This window comes from Macrobrachium nipponense, chromosome 4, assembly GCF_015104395.2.
Source record: "Macrobrachium nipponense isolate FS-2020 chromosome 4, ASM1510439v2, whole genome shotgun sequence".
Lineage (NCBI taxonomy): Eukaryota > Metazoa > Arthropoda > Malacostraca > Decapoda > Palaemonidae > Macrobrachium > Macrobrachium nipponense.
In genome coordinates this window covers 123,840,778-123,860,681 of record NC_061100.1, presented here as the reverse complement: position 1 = coordinate 123,860,681, position 19,904 = coordinate 123,840,778, and the positions used below count along the sequence as shown (strand labels likewise).

General features: G+C 35.8%; 2 protein-coding genes across 4 annotated transcripts in view; both read right to left on the bottom strand.

The window, feature by feature from the left end:
* Positions 1 to 2,218: 2,218 nt before the first annotated feature.
* Positions 2,219 to 19,904, bottom strand: part of LOC135211121 (extracellular matrix protein A-like) — a 22,926-nt gene continuing 5,240 nt past the window's right edge. For all 3 annotated transcript variants that reach the window (XM_064244232.1, XM_064244234.1, XM_064244233.1), the window contains exons 3-5: positions 13,024 to 13,250; positions 9,272 to 11,355; positions 2,219 to 3,036 (exon numbers count right to left, since the gene is read on the bottom strand). In XM_064244232.1, the coding sequence (XP_064100302.1) occupies positions 3,011 to 3,036; positions 9,272 to 11,355; positions 13,024 to 13,250 (2,337 nt within the window). In that variant the 3' untranslated portion in view covers positions 2,219 to 3,010. The remainder of the gene's footprint in view (positions 3,037 to 9,271; positions 11,356 to 13,023; positions 13,251 to 19,904) is intronic.
* LOC135211120 (uncharacterized) lies at positions 3,030 to 9,261 on the bottom strand. Its single transcript, XM_064244231.1, has one exon. The coding sequence runs from the start codon at positions 8,794 to 8,796 to the stop codon at positions 5,995 to 5,997; it is 2,802 nt and encodes a 933-aa protein (XP_064100301.1). The 5' UTR covers positions 8,797 to 9,261; the 3' UTR covers positions 3,030 to 5,994.

Genomic DNA, 19,904 nt, shown 5'->3' with positions numbered 1-19,904 from the left:
TTTCAACATAGACTTGACAGATTCCTACTTCTCGTCTATTCCCAAGGCATGTGCTAGACTTAGACCTTCTGTAAGGCCTACGTCAGTATCATGGTTCTTAAACGATGTTCTAAAGCTGGCTTCAGAAACCAATAATGACACATGCTCTTAAGAAAAACTCTATTTTTATTAAGCTTGGCCTCAGGAGCTAGGATTTCAGAACTGTCGGCTTTATCCAGAGATCCGGATCATATCCAGTTCCTCCCCACAGGGGAAGTGCTACTTTCTCCGGAACGTAGCTTTATTGCTAAGAATGAAGATCCTTTGATGAGGTAGGAACCGTGAAGGTTCTACCCCTTCCACAAGATGTATCTCTTTGCCCAGTTTCAACCTTACGAGCCTTTCTGTCTAGGACCTCCTCATCCTCATCGGGTCCTCTCTTTAAAAGAGAAAAAGGTGGTACTTTATCTATTAAAGGCATCAGGCAACAAATCCTGTACTTCATTAAACAAGCCAATCCTGACTCTTTCCCAAAAGCACATGATGTCAGGGCAGTAGCCACCTCAATTAACTATTTCCAACATATGAACTTCGATGAGTTGAAAAAGTATACTGGATGGAAATCGCCGACAGTGTTCAAACGCCATTACTTAAAGTCCTTGGAAGCTCTGAAATTTTCAGCAGTAGCAGCGGGTAACATAGTTTCCCCTGACTCTAACTAATCTTTAGTAGAAGATCCAGTCCTCCTTTCTACCTGCCTCACCCAACAGTTCGTCTATTCCTGCCTTGTTCATTTACGGTCACCTTGTGTCTTAGCTGCTTTTATAATGATGTGGTGGGTGTCCCTTATTTTTTTGCTAGGGACACTCACAATTGATGATGGATATTGATCTCGTGGATGTCATCCCCTTATTTTTATGCTAGGGGATACATCTTATTGTAATGGTTACGGGTTTTGTATATTAAGTCATATACATTCCTTTATATATTATTATTGTTGAGTTTGTTTTGTTCAACTTATTATGTTAATTGCTCTAGAATTTTTGATACATAGCTTTACACAGATACCATTTTGGTACATATATGCCATATTACCCCTGTATATATGTAAATTACCTTAAGTTAAGAAATATTATTAGAATTAAGTGTAATTTAAGCAATATTTTCTATTTGTATCACTGTGTATATGTATCCTTATTAGCAATTATATTCTTTTACTTTTAATTTACCTTTTATTTGAGACCTCTTTTTATTTTGTTGATTTTGTTTACAATCTTGTGCTATTTCTCTGGTACGATTTCGCGCAGCGACACGAGCTGAGCCCAGAAAAGGGATTTTGACGTAAGGAAAAATCTATTTCTGGGCGATTGGCTCGTGTCGCCAGCGAAATCCCGCCCTACCCATCCCATCGCCCAAGATTGTCTGCTAACTTCAGGATGGCCACCAGAGGCGCAGCAGTCGGCAGCATGGGATGGAGTAGTAGTAGTAAGTGCTGCCCACTCTGTGGGTCGGCTCTCCTCTTGGGGGATTTTGTAGTGGGAGAATTCTATTGGCATTTGGCTCGTGGTAGTGGTCTCACTCGCCATAGTGTTCATACCGACACCCTCTTGGAGGGTGAGCGACGTCAGTTATACTGACCTTTCTCTTTATTTATTTATTCTCTGTATGTGTTAGTACATTTACCCTAGAAATAATAGATTAAAGGATATTTCGCTGGCGACACGAGCCAATCGCCCAGAAATAGATTTTTCCTTACGTCAAAATCCCTTTTTTCTATGTTATGTATAGTACAAGGGAAAGTTCCCATTGATGGAAATGTGAACAATTTCCAGATTCTGGTTTGGCCACCCCCCCCCCCCCCACCCCCCCCCCCCATACTAAATCAGCAGCAGGTCACAGTAAGGCCTGAGAAGCCAAAAGGAAGAGATTTTCTAACCTAAACTGATAAGGAAGCTTTGCTCTTGTATTCCTTGGAAATCATCCATTCTGACAGCTGAAGGACAATTTGAAATACCCAGTGACAGCAAATGGGTCCTCTCTCTCTCTCTCTCTCTCTCTCTCTCTCTCTCTCTCTCTCTCTCTCTCTCTCTCTCTCTCTCGTAAAAATCAGTGTCGGACGGGATGGAAGCATTGCACTGCCTTGTGCTCCAGCACGCTTAAATTTCTGTTGGGAATAGCTAAGCTACCTTTTTGTAACTTAGTTGAAATACATTGAATAGAGGTTTATAAAGTGTTTATTATACTAATATCATTTTATTATAGGCTAATTTACATCATTAGGTAAACAATATCCAATCTCATTCAATATAGTTACATAACTGCCCTTACCATTTCATACTAAATGTTCAAAGAATGCTTAAAGAAACATGCAATTTGTACATAATGCCCAAGAAGTAAAGAATGAGAATAACTATCATTGAGTTTAAAGTTATACATACTTAGATAATTTTTGGCGAAAATAATAAGTACAGGATTGTAATCTAAGGTAAATTTGACAACATTCAGTGTTCAGGTTTGCTATAGGTTTTATTTATAAATTCAAATTCTTCCCTCTTTATACTCGGGTAAAAATAATAGTCTTGTCCTTTACATATTATTGATGATGACTGTAGGACAATTTAATCGTATACAGTACCAGATTAATACACTCACGAAGAGATAGGCGTAGCTAAACATGTGAGTGATCATATGGCTGTAAGCAAATTATTCTACAAGACTTAAATTACTATGATTAGTTAATTGACCACTTAAAGCTATTACAATTGTTTCATTTGGAATACACTGCTCCTCTACAATATGGAGTGAAGCGTAAAACCAATACTAATTTTTAAATATATGTTAGTTAGGGCTATGACAGATGCTCTGAATTTGAATACAGTGAATTGCTTTTATGACAGACAGTATTTTGAGGTATCGTAACTCCAGAGAAATAGTGCTACTGTTTGCTTGAGGCTAACCTACATTCTTCAACAAGTGATGAAATCCTCTTGCTTGCTGCAATGGTTACCAGCCACCTAAGCTCTGTCTCGCTCTAGTATATCTTCCCGGCCGCAGGATCTACGAATATATGATAAATAATTCTTTGCGTTAAAAAATGACAGTTGCAGTGTGGAGTTGATTTTGGCCTACGGTAAATATAATTCGTGAAGAACAATGAGTTTTTCTGTTATTTTAATGAATTTCCGTCATGGAAAGTTTAAGTTTCAACAGCTGCTAAGAGGCTTCCGTTCCCAGTTATTATGTATTCACGACGAAGTGCAATGAATATAGTGCAGTAATATTAATTTTTTTTAAAGAAAGGAATGAAATTCTTTAAAAACATAGGTGACTTGGTGGCTGGTTAAAACATTGCCGAGAAGCGCGATTCTACTTCCATTCAAACAATATCTTCATCCATAAACATTTACATGACAAAGCTCGGTTCTTTAGGTAAGAAATATATCTGCAAGTGATATATTTTCGGTCTTTCACTTTCATGATGGTTACTCAAGGCAGACAGTCCCAAAAATGGTACCCTGCATTTCGGGCTATATGCCATATACCCCTGAAGGACAGTAAAGAAAACATAAAAGATAATGCCTCAGCCTTAGCTGTAGATAGCCAGTGGGGTTTGAAGACTTAACGAACCTCCTAGTAGATTAAGGAATGAAAACACCTGACTTGTTCTCGTGATTCTTCCCAGTGTTCACAGTAACGTGGGTTTCGACAGTAACTACCATTCTTTATGACCGGTTCCATGCCATACCATTGTTTATGAAGGATAGCATTCTTTTGCCTGACAGCACCACAGTCTTTGATAAGGGACCAACCACAGTTAAGATTGAGACAATATCTTTTGTGTTTACAGCCAGGCTGAGGTTAGAATTGATATCTGTAGGCTACATATACATCATAATCTTATATAGATCAGTTACAGAAGGTAGGGTTAGGTATATAGCCCAAACCGTATACTACTGCCGAAGTGAGTAAATTTAGTGTGGTAAGCTGCACGTCAGCAAGAGAAATATTGCCAACTGAAAGAGAGCTAATGTAAATCATAGAAAGGTTTAAAGAAACAGCTTTAGTCTAGTGTTTCCATTCTTCAGCCTTAACCTTAAACAGGATTTATCAATCTAAGAGCCCAAGGGCCTTATATAGCCAAGAATGATACATTTTGACCGGTTAGGCAAAGGCTATTTTTGGTATAGTTATATATACGGTTATAGGTAGCCAAACATAGCTTTACTGCATGCAGCCAAAGGGCCATTTCTGGCGTAAATGAGTAACATGAGCGCGTTTAACTGCGTTAGCGTACCCGTCAATAGAAGGGACAAATAGACGATACGTTGACAGAATCCATCCCAGTTTTGCAATGCGACGCATTCTAATTTACCAACCAAAAGTACAGACTGGATAACAATTGACTTGTGACAGATTAACAAAATCAGCAAAACATTTATACTTTTTTCAAGTTTATGGTGAAAATTTCGATAAACAGTGATGAAGTGATTACACGACAAAATGTGACCCGTGAGGATCATGAAACCCATATCTTGGACTTAAACGTGTCTTCTCTCTCTCTCTCTCTCTCTCTCTCTCTCTCTCTCTCTCTCTCTCTCTCTCTCTCTCTCTCTCTCTCTCTCTCTCTCTCTCTCTCTCTACATCTGTTCAAGATGAGATCAGTGAATATTGAAGATGGCTAGAAGAATTTAGTCGGGTTTTCGATGAAAAAGACTCATTTTTATTTTATTTTTATCTTTCAGGGGTTTAAAGAGTTAATAGATGAGGTCTGTTTGTGTGTGGGTGGGTAGGTGACTAATTTATGACAGGAGGATGATTAAAACGACCTCTGCAAAGGAAACACTCAATTGTAACAACATGGAAAGTAAAAACAAGAAATTTCAATAAACTACTTTGATTTACAGACAAAAAACTTGAGACGCTTGTAAGGGGAACCACTGACTAGACCTGTTAGGTTATAAAAGTGGCTAATGAGGCTAAAACAGAGATGTGGCCTTATTCGTTTCAACTAGGAAATGGAAGGTGTCGGTGCATTGTGAATTTCCTTCATAAAGTTTTGTTAACTGGGTCAAAATAGGCCAACAATTTTTATAGACCCAAAGTAATGTGGCGGTGTCAAGATCTAGCAGATGATAAATGCCTTGACAATGGCACCAGAATGAAGAGATGATATCAGAGATATTTACACTGCATGTAACTGGTGAGACGAAAATCAAATGAAATGTCGTCATAAACTGAAAGAACTCGATAGGGAGAGACAAACTTCAATGTAGAGGGGCTGGCCTATTATGGTCTATATTATTTCAGGCTATTCGGCTAGTTGACATGGAAAAAATTCTAACTGGATAGAAGAGATAAGAACGAAAGATTCCTATAAATAAAAATTGTGGGCTTTGAAGGATATTCCATGATGATAACTGTGTCCTCCGGGACAAGCAAATGCCAAGAGATCTCGGATGTCAAAGTTCGTTGAATGTTATGAGCAGTTTAGTAAACTATAAAATTAATAGTGAGATATGAGTCTTTGACGCAAGTGGTGTCATGACAAAGGGCGATTACATAAACAGGAGAGTAATTTAATCTTCCATTTATTCAAAAATTTCTATTCGAGTGATTGGGATTTGCAAATTACAGATATACTTTGTAGGAAAGAAGCATAATCTATAATGAAGCTGGACAGTGTCGATATGTTGCAATTTAATTACATAAAAATTTCATATGCATCCTGTTACTAACACTAATTGAACTTGAAGATGGCAACAAAGAAGTGAGTCAACCCATTACTATATAAACATTGTCCGAAGACAGGGGAAGTCATCCAGAAATTGGAGAAACTTGAAGAATTGTTTTTGATAATGAGGTTAATGACCGACAATGATCCGTCGGCTGATGGATACTGTTCGTGTCTCAAGTATTGTATCTTTTGAACATTATTATGTATATGTCTCAGCCTTGTGAATAGTATTAATTTAAAAATTATTGCAACAGCATATGGGTGAACGACCAAAACTAATGTTATAAAAGAGATATATAAGGACAATTCCATGCTAAAATGCAGTATGGGTAAGAGGGATGGTTATTAAATACAAAGGGATAAGGACAAGTCCTCTGCTGAAGCCGCCCATCATGAGTGCAATGATTATAATTTCTGCAACAGTTACCAAGAGGGCAAGATGGATAATTACCTTGTACTTCACACTCTCTGATAATTTGACTACCAGTGGGGCAGTCTGCTTTACGGAGGCACACAGGATAAATTGGGTCAGTATTGAATACAAGACCACCAGAACATTGCACTATTACAGGCCTGTATGTATCTTGTGGAGCAGGCTGACATTGTATGAAATCTGAGCAACAATCTCTGCACTTTGGGAACCTGCCTGGGTGGCGACAGTAAGTAGCGTTGGCTGTTGGACCATACTTCTGGGGATCATATGGGCAATCATGTGGTGACACACAATAGGGATATGTAGATATTGGATTAAATACCAGTCCTTTAGGACATTGCTTTCTTGTCTTTAATATTTTGTCTCCCTGGTGATAGCAGTAATCATAAGATGAAATGCATCTTTCACTGCTGGCAAAGTAGCCAGCATAAGGACAGTAAGTAATACTTGAAGTAAGCGATATGATTTGTGACGAGGGGTTTGGTATATGGGGCTGAAGTTTTTTACAAGATGCAACACAAGGTATATTGCTACTACAAGTCAGGTAATTAATATTGAATATTGGTCTTCCTGTTGGACACTTCATACGAACGGGAGTTAACATGCCGTTGGACAAAGTACAGTAGTAGTAGAAATGACAGTCTGATGGATCAGGAATCACAGAGTTTAATGTCTGGCAAGATGGTAAACAAGGGTCAGGAGTAACCGTTGGACTAACAGCTGGTGTCGTTTCTTTTGAAGATTCATCTTGGATAAATGATGAATTAGAACATGGATTGTGACACACACCGTCGGCTACACATTGACTAGTGCCTGTATCAAATATGGGAGAATGAAGAGGGCATTTACTTCTAACTGGCTGTGGTATTAGACCATTAAGGTGTATACATACATAATAATAACGGCAGTCAGTTAAATCAGGAAGCAGTATGCCTTGTTTCCTACACTCTTGAGAGCATTTGATTTCGCTGGGGTGAGGTATACTGGTAAAATCTGAACTGGTTTCTTGGAAATTTGTTAAAGGTGTGACTGATGAAGATGCCGAAGTTATTTCTAGTGGATGTGCAGTTAAATCATTAAGTGTGGTAGAATTGTTTTCATTTACTGATGCCACTGTTTTAGGGTCCTCAGTGTAATCTGCGATATCTGAAAAATTTTCTGTAAAGTAAACATTAGTAGACAAGATTTCACCTACTGATTGAACAGTAGTACTGAGCAAAGCAGGAGGAACTAAAGTTTCCTCTATTCCAAGCGGTGAATGAAGAATAGTAGTTGTGAGGTCATGTGCTGTGGGGTTGATAATATCTGATGAGGTAGCTGAAATGTTGTGACTTGCCTCAGTGAGGTCCAGTTGTGATGTAATGATTTTATTACATATTTGGATACAGGGAACATTTCCCTGACAACTTTTGGTATCCACATGGAAAATAGGCCTTTCTAATGGACACTTGACTTTAGAAACATATTTCTTACCTCCTGTAAACATACAAACATAGTAATAGTGACAATCCAATGGATCATAAGTAATTGAGTTGTGACTCTCACATATTGGCTCACAGTCCTCTGTGTTTAAAGATATTGATTCGTTAGTGGATGTTTGAGGTGTGGTGCCCGTGATATCTTCCATTTCAGGTACTTCACTACTGTCATTTGAAAATGATAAAGTTGTTTTATGAGTATCATCTTGAATATCAGTCAAAACCAAGAGCGATTCCGTTTGAGAATTATCAAGTGCAGTTAGGTTGGAACTACTGGTGTCTGAACAATCAGTGTTGCAATCAGCTTCTGCAGTGCAACTTCCAGTCATCTTGTCAAAAATAATTTTGTGCTCAGGGCACTGCATTTTAATAGGTTTAAGGCTACCTGATTTGGTAAGTGTACAGATATAGTAAGCTTGACAGTCTTTTGGATCATGTACTAAGGTATCTGGTATTCTACATTGTGGAAGGCAGTTATCTTCTATACTTGAGCTAAAAGTAATGGGAGGCTCTGTTGATATGGCTGGAAACACTGTTGGTCTGGAGCATCCTGTAATGCATCTAGCCCATTTTTCACATTTCTTACTTACTGGGTCGAAGAAGGGTTTAGTTCTTGGGCATTTGGCACGAACAGGTTCAAGAGTAAGGTCATAGAGGAATATGCATATAAAGTAGCGAGTACAATCAGATGGATCTGGTACGGAGGAATAGGGAACCAAACACTTTGGATTGCAGTCTGTATTCATGAGCTCTGTTGTGGCAATAGTGGCAGGTGTCTGGCATGTTACAATACATGGAGCTTTGGCTAAACACCTTCCTTCTTCACGACTGAAAACAGGCCGATTTGCAGGACAAGCTATTCTTCTAGGTTTTGATATGATATCATTCAGAAAATGGCAGACATAGAAGTGGTGGCAGTCTGTAGGGTCTGGTAGCCAAGAATCAGGAACTAAGCATGTTGGGCTACACTCTGATGGATTGTCTGTCGATGACAGAATAGTTTCATAATGTTGAGTGGTAGAAGTAACATGAATATTCTGATAGCTTTCCTTGTTCTGGTTATTATATGTAAGCTCACCTTCATCTAAGGCTGAGAAATTAGAAGTTGAAGGTAGGTTAGGAGTGGGCGTGACTGAATTTATGATGGGGAGAGTAGTAAGAATAGTGGACATAGTAAATGTTACGGATTGTGATGATGGCAGTGATAATGTGATGTTGATATTTGTGGCTGAACTACGGTAGTTGCCACATAAATATTATTTAGGTGACACTTGACTTCACATGAACCATTATTTGCACACGCTCCAGTCTCTGCAATAAAAACAGGATGACTCTGTGGACACTTTATCCTTATGGGGTGGGGAGTCAGATCCTCTGTCAACTTGCACAAATAATAGTAATGGCAATCTGTGGGGTCTGCAGCCTTCATATATGGTTCGCTGCAGGTGAACTTACAAAGATTTAATGATACTTGGTTTGATGGTGTATATGCAGTATCTAAACTGAAATCATATGATGGCCCAGTTAAAACAGATGCTGTATCTAATGTAACTTTACTTACCGCTGTTTTTGAGTATTCACCATCCACAAGAAAACCTGGAGGCAATAGATTTGGGTCAGTATACTCTAAAGTTTCTGAAATCATACCTTTTGTATTTACTGCCTCTGTTGTAGTTGCTAGCGGCACATCTGAAACAGTGGAAACTTCTTGTTGAGGGCAGCTTGGACGGCACTTGATTCCTCTGAGGCACATCATAAGAGTAGGGCTGAAGGTTGGCATGACAGAGGGACATATGTAAGATCTTGCAACCACCTGCCCTCGGAACAGTACACACTTGTAATATTTAGTGCAGTTTGTAGGGTTTGGGAAACGAGTGTTAGGAATTAAGCACTTCTTGGGCCTGCAGCCTACTGAATTCTGAGTTGTTTCTGGTTTATCGTCTGCAGTTTGCACAGTTGTATAGGAAAGTGTAGAGTTATCTGTTGATGTAGGCAAACTAGGGGGAGAAGTAACCGAGGGGCTGTCAAGTGTTTGTGTGACAACTGGTAAAACTGGGCTAACGATAATTGAAGAAACCATCTCAAATATATTGGTAGCTCCAGCTAAAACAGTTGACGTCTGAATTGTTTGCACTGGTTGTATTGCATCTGTCATAGTACTATGTACATTGGTAACACCAGTAATGAAAGAATAATTTTGTGAAGGTTGCAAATGGCTCTCATCTATTAGAGTTGTAGGGATGTGTGTAACTCCAGTAGTAAAAGAACTTTCTGATGATTGCAACTGGTTGGTTGTCATAGCAGATATATGGGTGACCCCTGTAATAAAAGAATAACTTTGGGATGACTGTGGTGGGCTTCCAGTTAGAGTAGGTAAGTGGGTGACCCCAGTAATGAAAGAATAATTTTGGGATGAATGGCTTTCAGTAGTTACAGTAGGTATATGAGTGACTCCAGTAATGATTGAATAACTTTGGGAGGACTGCGACAGGCTTCCAGTAATTAAAGTAGTTATCTGTGTAACCCCTGTAATGAAAGAATAACTTTGGGAGGATTGTAACTGGCTTTCAGTAGTTAAAGTAGATATATGGGTGACCCCAGTAAGAAAAGAATAGCTTTGGGAAGATTGTGACTGGCTTTCAGAAATTAAGGTAGGTGTGTGGGTGACCCCAGTAATGAAAGAATAACTTTGGGATGATTGGGAATGACTGTCGGTAGTCAAGGTAGGTATGTGGGTGACCCCAGTAATGAGAGAATAACTTTGGGATGATTGGGAAAGACTGTCAGTCGTCAAGGTAGGTATGTGGGTGACCCCAGTAATGAAAGAATAACTTTGGGATGATTGGGAAAGACTGTCAGTCGTCAAGGTAGGTATGTGGGTGACCCCAGTAATGAGAGAATAACTTTGGGATGATTGTGAATGACTGTCAATAGTGAAAGTAGGCACGTGGGTTACTCCAGTAATGAAAATATAATCTTGAGATGACAGTAACTGACTTTCAGTAGTCAAGGTAGGTATGTGGGTGACCCCAGTAATGGTAGAATAACCTTGAGATGACAGTGACTGATTTCCGTTTGTTAAAGTATGTATTTGGGTGACTCCAGTAATAAAAGAAAAACCTTGGGGAGTTTGTGATGGGATTTCATCTGTCACGGTAAGGGGCATGTGAGTCACTCCAGTTATGAAACTGTAGTTCTGTGACGTTATATCTAGCAAAGTATTAGTAAAGTGAGTGCCGCCAGTGCTAGTACTACTGCTCTCAACTGCACCTGCTTGTCCGGGATTCAACGTTGTGTTGCAGTTACTCTGTGGACCTGTTGCTGTAACTGTGCCCGGTGTATTAACTGAATATGCAGTTGTAGCCAAAAGATGAGTCTGAGTATTGGAGGAAGTGTATGTTGGAATGTTTGTTACAGTAATAGAGGGAAGGAGAGATGCTACTGAATATGTAGAGTTTGAAGACTCATTCTCCCTCAAAAGATGCACATTAATCACTGACTGCATCGGGCTTCTTTGAATAGGCATTAACTTCGTAATAACATCATTGGCCCGAACTCGGTGATTTGCCTGTGGATGAACTTTATTTGCTGCATCAAACGAGGTAGAAAGCAGGGGCATTACAGAACAATGATGGCCATTGTATCTGACACTTTTCCATTCACTGAAGAAAAGACTATGATCACCGCAAGATACGTGACAGTGGCCTCTCCGTGAGCACCGCTGTAGGTACCTGAAACATACAATGTAAAATGGTACATTCAGAAAAATGTAAGGAAGCTTAACTGTTTGAAATAAGTTAAAGAATAATAGTAGAAAAAGTAACTGTGTGAGAAACATGAAAATTTCAAGAAGATAGTGTTATCTATGATATAATAAAGGGTGCTGAAATCAACTAATACTAGTTGTTCAAGTATACCAACTTTTATTCTTTTATAATTCCGTTTAAAGTTTCTCTTAATCACTCTTAGGTTTAGGTTTTAGATGCATTTATATATATATATCTAGATTAATTGTAACATGCAACAAAAAAGGATGGTGGAATTTATGCCAAATTAGAAAACTTATATGATACATTAATTGTAAATGCTCTTCTTAAGCATTAAACACCACTTCAATCCTATCCTTGAGATCTGAAAAAGAGTGGCTTCTTAAGCTATGTATTGGGTAGATATTCTTTTTGGATGTGAAATGAAGAAAATTCTAGGTTAGAATGTTTCTACCATGACTTAACCCCAGGCCAATGTAGTGTATGTCTGGTGATCTAAAGTGCAGTGCAGTTTTATCATTTACTTGTCTTTGAGGCTTATGTACTTGCGTGCTGATGGTTTAGATGAATGAGTATGAACTGGCAGTATGCTGTCTACTCAACTAATTATCAAATAAAGGCCCCTTGATACCAATCAAGTTGTAGACTGCTAGGTATTTTATAGATTTAGAAACAATATATATAGTTCGTGCTCTTGCAAGAGTTGATTATGGTTTGTCTTGGAGGAATGCTGATTTTTTTCCCCACCAGCAATACAAGAGAGCTTTTTTGAAGAAATAAAAGTCCATATGACTTGCTGATCCCTAGTTTCGGGTACCTCCCGTCTCCCTTCTGAAATGAGTTGTCACCTGGTGAGGCTCTAACGTTTGGCACCTAGGTTAATAATAATAATAAAAAAAAAATCCAATAAATGAAGAGAACCCCTTGCTCAACAAGATACGTGTAGGAGGAGACTGTCGTTGTGGGTCAAAATTATCACTAAAGAGTCGGGATTCTTGATTTTTCAAATTACAGGGCGCTGAAAACCTTGCCATAGGCTAAATTTTTATATGGCTTTGTTTATTTATAACCATTTTGTAATGCGAACTTTTACTTATAACCATTTTCTTTATCGACTGAGGGTTTGAATCACACCACAGGAGTTAAAAAAAGATTCTTCATTTATTTGTGTCCAAGGCTCGTAGCCATGGATGTATCCTCTCTAAAAGTGTGAGGAAATCGAGGTGTTAAGACGATGATTATCGATATTTGCTCCATAATATCAATTGAGTAAAATATCAATGAAATTGGAATTTACCGTCATTAAAAACGGATAGATATCAAATGCACTAGCTTCAGCTTCAGATGAGAAAGATTACTTGAAAAGAAAAATTTCCTCTTAGTATTTTGACAATATTGCGACCTATCACTGGTGAATGCTACGATTGTATGTTTAATGGAGAATCAAATGTCTGTAAACCACTTGTGATGTAATTATGCCTAATATTCTAATTATTATACATTTCCACTAAGACCACAGGTTTGTTATTTATGAAAAATACAAATTGATTAAAAATTTGTCATATTTTTAGCACAGACTGACGGAGCAGTAACAGGAAAAGAAACACTTTTGTGGAGACGTGAAAATGTTACCTATTATAAACATCTCCCTCGCTCTGGCAGGAGCATCTCAGGAGAACCAGCTGGTGATAAGGGGCAGAGGGCTCATCATCCTGTGCGGCCGTGACGCCAGTGTCCTCAACGGGGCCCTCGCTTCCGTTGGATTTGGAAACGGTCGTGCAGACGAAGAAGTGACTGCAGGAGGTACGGTCTGAGAAGAGGTCGCCCTCTTGGATGCATATGGGTAAGCACTCGTTGTTCTGCAAGTTGATGAAGTGACAGATGAGTTATGTAAAAAAAAAAGATTAGTTTATTATCTGCTTGTGTATAAATATATTTTTTTGTAAACTTTGTCTTATTTGAGAATGCTGTATTGAAGTTTAGAGACGTCCTATGGGGTTCAGACAACGATCTGTTGCTTTCTTGAATATATATATATATATATATATATATATATATATATATATATATAATATATATATATATATATATATATAGTGTGTGTGTGTGTGTTTGTGTGTATATATATATATATATATATATATATATATATATATATATATATATATATATATATATATATATATATATATATATATATATATGTATATATATATATATATATATTATATATATATAGTATATATATATGTATATATATATATATATGTATATATATATAATATATATATATATATATATCTATATTATGTGTGTATGACTGGTAAAAATGTTCTGTTACAACAGAGTTCCATCTTAAAAGGAACCCATCAAAACGCCAAAATATAGAAAGTTAGTACTATATTTCAGAGATTGCTGTCTCCCTCTTCAGGTAGGTAATGAATGAGGAAAGTTGTTGTTTTTGACTAAGCTGACCTTGTGCCAGCACGGGCTCTTGCTTATTGAGCAGCCTGTAGAAAAAAGTTATACCAAAGGCGGTGTTTATACCAAGAGATCCATCCACAGTTAAGCCGCTTGACTAGGTCACCCCTGTTGATAATTTCTCTTTAATCCTCTTAAGCGTTGGCTGAAGGAAGATTTTATCTATGATATCTGAATCCTAGGCGCCCTTTGCAATGTTTATTACCTGTCTGTTTAATCAAGGCTGACTCCACCATCTGGCTTTTATACCGTCATTTGCTGCTATAAATTATACGTGAAAGTTTATTCTGTGGTTATGGTTATTTATATGGTTAAAAATAGCTGAGCTCTGTCGTCCATACATAGCTGACTGTTTATGTTATATTAATCTCTGGAAGTGATTTTCCTGTAAAACTGATATAAGATTGGTCACAGTCCAGACATGGATTTTGTATACTCCTGTGTCTTTGGGGATTGGCTTTTGTTGGACGTTATTCAGGGATTTGACTATGGTATTTGGGTAGGTAAAGGCGAAAGGATTAGATTTTCAGAGAGTCTGGGTCACCATCTCAATCCTGTCCAGGTGTGGAATTTTTATTTTATTGTTGTGGGTGTCTCTGGTCTTGTCTTGATGGGTTCGGTAGAAAATTGCGTTTGCTTTATGAATTCCTTTCTCAGTTTTATGGTTAGAGTACCTTAATGCTAACGAATTAGTTCAAATTCCTTTTCCAGGAAATCTGGGGAACAAATTCGTAAGGCTCTTAAGAACAGATCGCTGGCTACGCCTATCTTGATAGAAATGTCATTATAACTACTAAAGTGAGAATGTTGCTTTCCTGTATATGGTAAATTTGAATTCTGTCGTGTCTTTAATTATCAAAACATCAAGAAAAGGAATTTTGGTGTCTGTTTCCCATTCAACTTTAAATTTGATGCTGGGCACTAATGCATTTAATTTTGAAAGGAATTCGTTGAAATTGCCCCACCTATTGTCCCAAAATGTTAGAATATCATTTACATATCTCATACACAGCATATTTTAACGTTTTATTGCATTTATTACTATAGTTTCAAAGCATTCCATGTATAGATTGGCTAAAATAAGACTTAAAGGGCTACCCATGCTACACTAGAATTTTTGCTTATAAAATGATTCCCCGAACGAAAATACGTTATTATTTTGTCAAGGGGCAGTGGGAAATTATCTGAATAGGGAGTTAATTTTTCCTTCAAAAACTGTAGAACGTCCGGTACTGGTACTTTTATGAATAGAAAATCTAATCAAGGTTTAAAAGTTTAATTATGCTGCGAAGTGGTATGTGTGCTTCTCTGAATTTGTGACAAAAATCTTCCGAATGTTTACACATGAAATGATGGGTCTAAAACTACATGGAAGATTATCTTTGTGAGTTTTGAGAATGCCATATAAGTAAGGTAGTTCTGGGTTAATGACTTTAAATTTCTCCAATAATCCAAGGCTCTTTTTCTCTTGGCCAATTAATCTTACTTAACTTAATAAAAAAAAAAAAAAAAACAAGTTCTCTGGGGACGTTTTGGAGGGGATTTTTCGTTAGTTTGTCGTAAATGTATGTCACTAAGAATCACTAAGAAATTGGTTGATTGTGTCCAGGTAAAAGTCTTTGTCCATGATTACATAATCATGGACAAAGACTTATACCTCGATAAAATCAACCAACTCCTTAGTGACACAAACATACGACAAATCGACGAAAAATGACCTCCAAAACATCCCCACAAAACGTTTTTTAAGGAAAGTAATATTAATTGGGCAAGACAAAAAGAGCATTGAATTAGTGGAGAAATTTAAAGTCATTAACCCAGAACTACTTAACTTTTATGGCCTTCCCGAAACTCACAAAGATAATCTTCCATTTAGACCCATCATTTCATGTGCCGAAGCTTTCAATTATAAAATTTCTAAATGGTTAGCTGGCTTCCTTTCCCCTTTCTAAGGCACTTTTTCTCCCAGTCATATTAAACATTCGGAAGATTTTTGTCACAAATTCAGAGACGCACACATACCACTTCACAACATAAAACTTTTATGCCTTGATGTAGGTTTCTTATTCACAAAAGTACCAGTACCGGACGTTCTACAGTTTTTGAAGGAAAAATTAGCCCCCTATTGAGATCATTTCCCACTGGCCCTAGACGAAATAATAATTAGTCGAATTATGTGTATCTAATAACGTATTTTCATTCGAGGAATCATTCTATAAGCAAAAATTCGGGTGTAGCATGGGTAGCCCTTTAAGTCATGTTTTAGCCAATCTGTACATGGAATACTGTGAAACTATAGTAATAAATGCAATAAGATAAAAAATGTGCTGTGGATGAGATATGTAGACGATATTCGGACATTTTGGGACAATAGGTGGGGCAATTTCAAAGAATTCCTTTCAAAATTAAATGCATTAGTGCCCAGCATCAAATTTAACGTTGAATCGGAAACAGACAGCATAATTACTTTTCTTGTATTTTAAATTAGAGACACGATAGAATACAAATTTACCATATACAGGAAAGCAACATTCTCACTTTCATGCATTCACTACTTTAGTTATCATGACATTTCTATGAAGATAGGCGTAGCCAGCAATCTATTCTTAAGAGCCTTACGAATTTGTTCCCCAGATTTCTTGTAAAAGAATTTGAACTAATTCGTAAGCAGCTTTCGTCTTGAAGGTACCTGACCATATAACTGAGAAAGCAATTCATTAAACAAAAGGATTTTGGTATCTTTCTTTCCTCCGATGTTGTATATCTAGTTTCCAGCAACCGCCTTCAACTTTTGGTATATATATATATATAATATATATATATATAATATATATATATATATATATATATATATATATATATATATATATATATATCTATATATATTATATAGAGATATCTATATATATAGATATATATTATAGATATGTATATATATATATATATATATATATAATATTAATATATATATATATATAATATATGTATATACTAAATTGTATAGATATATATATATATAGATATATATATATATATATAATAGATGTAATAAATATATATATATTATATATAATACATATATATATATATACGATAATAGTATATATATATTATATATATTCTATATATATATAATCATTATCTATATATATAATATATATACGTATATTATCATATATATATATATAAATATATATATATATATATATATTATATATATATACATATCGTGATGTACCTTTTCATAAAATCAGACAACCTAACAACGCAAAAAAATTGTTGTAAGGATGGCACCTGACATCATATTACATATATATATAATATATCTATATATATATATATATATATATATATATATATATATCTCTATATATATATCATCTAGATATATCTTTATATCTCATATATATATGTATATATATATATATATATCTATATATATATATATATCATATATATATATATATATATACATATCGTGATGTACCCTTTTCATTAATATCAGACAACTAACAACGCACAATTTGTTACAGATGGCACCTGAATATCATATATATATATATATATATATATATATCTATATAATATATATATATATATATATATATTCTATATATGTATGTATATATATATATATATATATATATATATAATGTGGTTCATAATTCTACTACAAAATTTCTCCTCTCCAGTAGGAAAGTTTTGACTAAACCAAGACATTATGTTTTGACAGATCGAAACTTCTCAATCTAAGACTAGATAATGTTGAATATAAAGCATTACAACGGATATCACCTTCTCCACTCACCTGAAAGTACTGAAGCCTAATTGCAGCAACATTTAGAAGTGTATTGCAAACACTGTGAAAAAAAGTAAATAAATTAATATTAAAAGGTGGAATACGTATTTATGCCAAAAAACTTCTTTACAAATACAATTTTATCGTGATGTACCCTTTTCTTTCATTAAAATAATCAGACAACCTAACAACGCAAACAAATTTGTTAAAGATGGCACCTGAATATCATATATATATATATATATATATATATATATATATATATATATATATATATATATATATGTATATATATATATATATATATATATCTATATATATATATATATATATATATATATATATATATATATATATATATATATATCTATATATTATATAGTATATATATATATATATATATATATATATAGATATATATACATATAGATATATATATATATATATATATATAGATATATATATATATATATATATATATATATATATATATATATATATATATATATATATATGATATTCAGGTGCCATCTTTAACAAATTTGTTTGCGTTGTTAGGTTGTCTGATTATTAATGAAAAGGGTAATTTTTGTAAAGAAGTTTTTACATAAATACGTATTCCACCTTTTAATATTAATTTATTTACTTTTTTTCACAGTGTTTGCAATGCACTTCTAAATGTTGCTGCAATTAGGCTTCAGTACTTTCAGGTAAGTGGATAAGGTGATATCCGTTGTAATGCTTTATATTCAAACATTATCTAGTCTTAGATTGAGAAGTTTTGATTCTGTGCAAAACATAATGTCTTGGTTTAGTCAAAACTTTCCTACTGGAGAGGAGAAATTTTGTAGTAGAATTATGAACCACAAAGCAAACACACACAAAACAAATGCATCTCGAGAGAAAACTTAGAACGTGATCATTCATAACTTCCGAGAAGGAAAAAACGCTTTGACAGGTTTTAAAATGACAGAAGTTAATATACTGTATTAATTCTGTAGAGGCTACTAGTATTAAACAGTAGGTTCTATAGGATATTATATCCCCAGGGAAATACTTGTTCCCCACGTTTAACAATTTGGTGCCATACTCATAATATTTTCAGTACACAGTGTGCATATGCGAGCAAGAAAATTAGTGAAGTATTTGATAAGGAATCCGCGTCGCTCTTTTTTTTACGAAAAGATACCGCAACATACTTCTAGCGATGCTGACGTTTATCAAGCAAGGAAGATTAGTGCTAACTTGGCGTACTGATAATTAAACAAATGTAAGTTTCCCATTCCACATAAAATAAATGCAGGAAGTATAGAGGGTACGATTGAATATACAAGCGCGCTCTTCATTCTTAAATGAGGGAGTATCGAGAAGCCACGAAAGCTCTTTAAAAAGAGATATCTTGCTTTTACCCCTCACTTCATTAGATCTCACTGTGACCATTCGGCATTCTTTCGGGTAATGCGTTTAGGTGTCCAGAATCATGTGATTTTACTTTGTCGCATTGTATCACAGTTCCTCGTTAATTCAACTAGCCCTCTGTCTGAAAAGAATATGATTGTCCTGGAGATACAGACAACACACACACACACACACACACACACACACACACATATATATATATATAATGTCTATTTGTTCGCCTGTGCGCGCCAGTGTGGTGCAGGCAGTGGACTGAGGGAAAATAATGAAAAGTCTGTATTTTTAAACGAAAACGCAGAGATTTTCTTCATCGTTATACTCAGTTGGCACTGCTTTTTAGCTCTAACAGTAAGACCGGCAGTTCTCCAGTTGTTCACCAGATGCGGTTGACTGAGGGTGCGTCCCATGTCTCCGAAAAGCGCTGTCAGATGCACGATCCATGGCTAACTTTAACCTTAAATAAAATCAAGACTACTGAGGGTAGAGGGTTGCAATTTCATATGCTTGGTGATTGGAGGGTGGATGATCAAAATACCAATTTGCAACCCTCTAGCCTCAGTAGTTTTTTACGTAGATCTGAGGGCGGACGGAAAGACAAAGCCGGAACAATAGTTTTCTTTCACAGAAAACTAAAACAGGCTCTCTCTAAAAGGTAATTCTTTTATTAGGACTCGGAATCAGAAGGCAGTATTAGGTATTTTGTCTTATTGGCCTCATTATTAATACAAATCCAAAAGGGATATGACTCTTTGGTTTGTAAAACTTCTACGACTGTTACCACATATACACAAATGGCTCTTCAGCCGACGTCGAA

Coding starts and splice junctions, on each gene's coding strand:
- LOC135211120 (XM_064244231.1), bottom strand. CDS start 8,796: ATGTCCACTATTCTTACTACTCTCCCCATCATAAATTCAGTCACGCCC.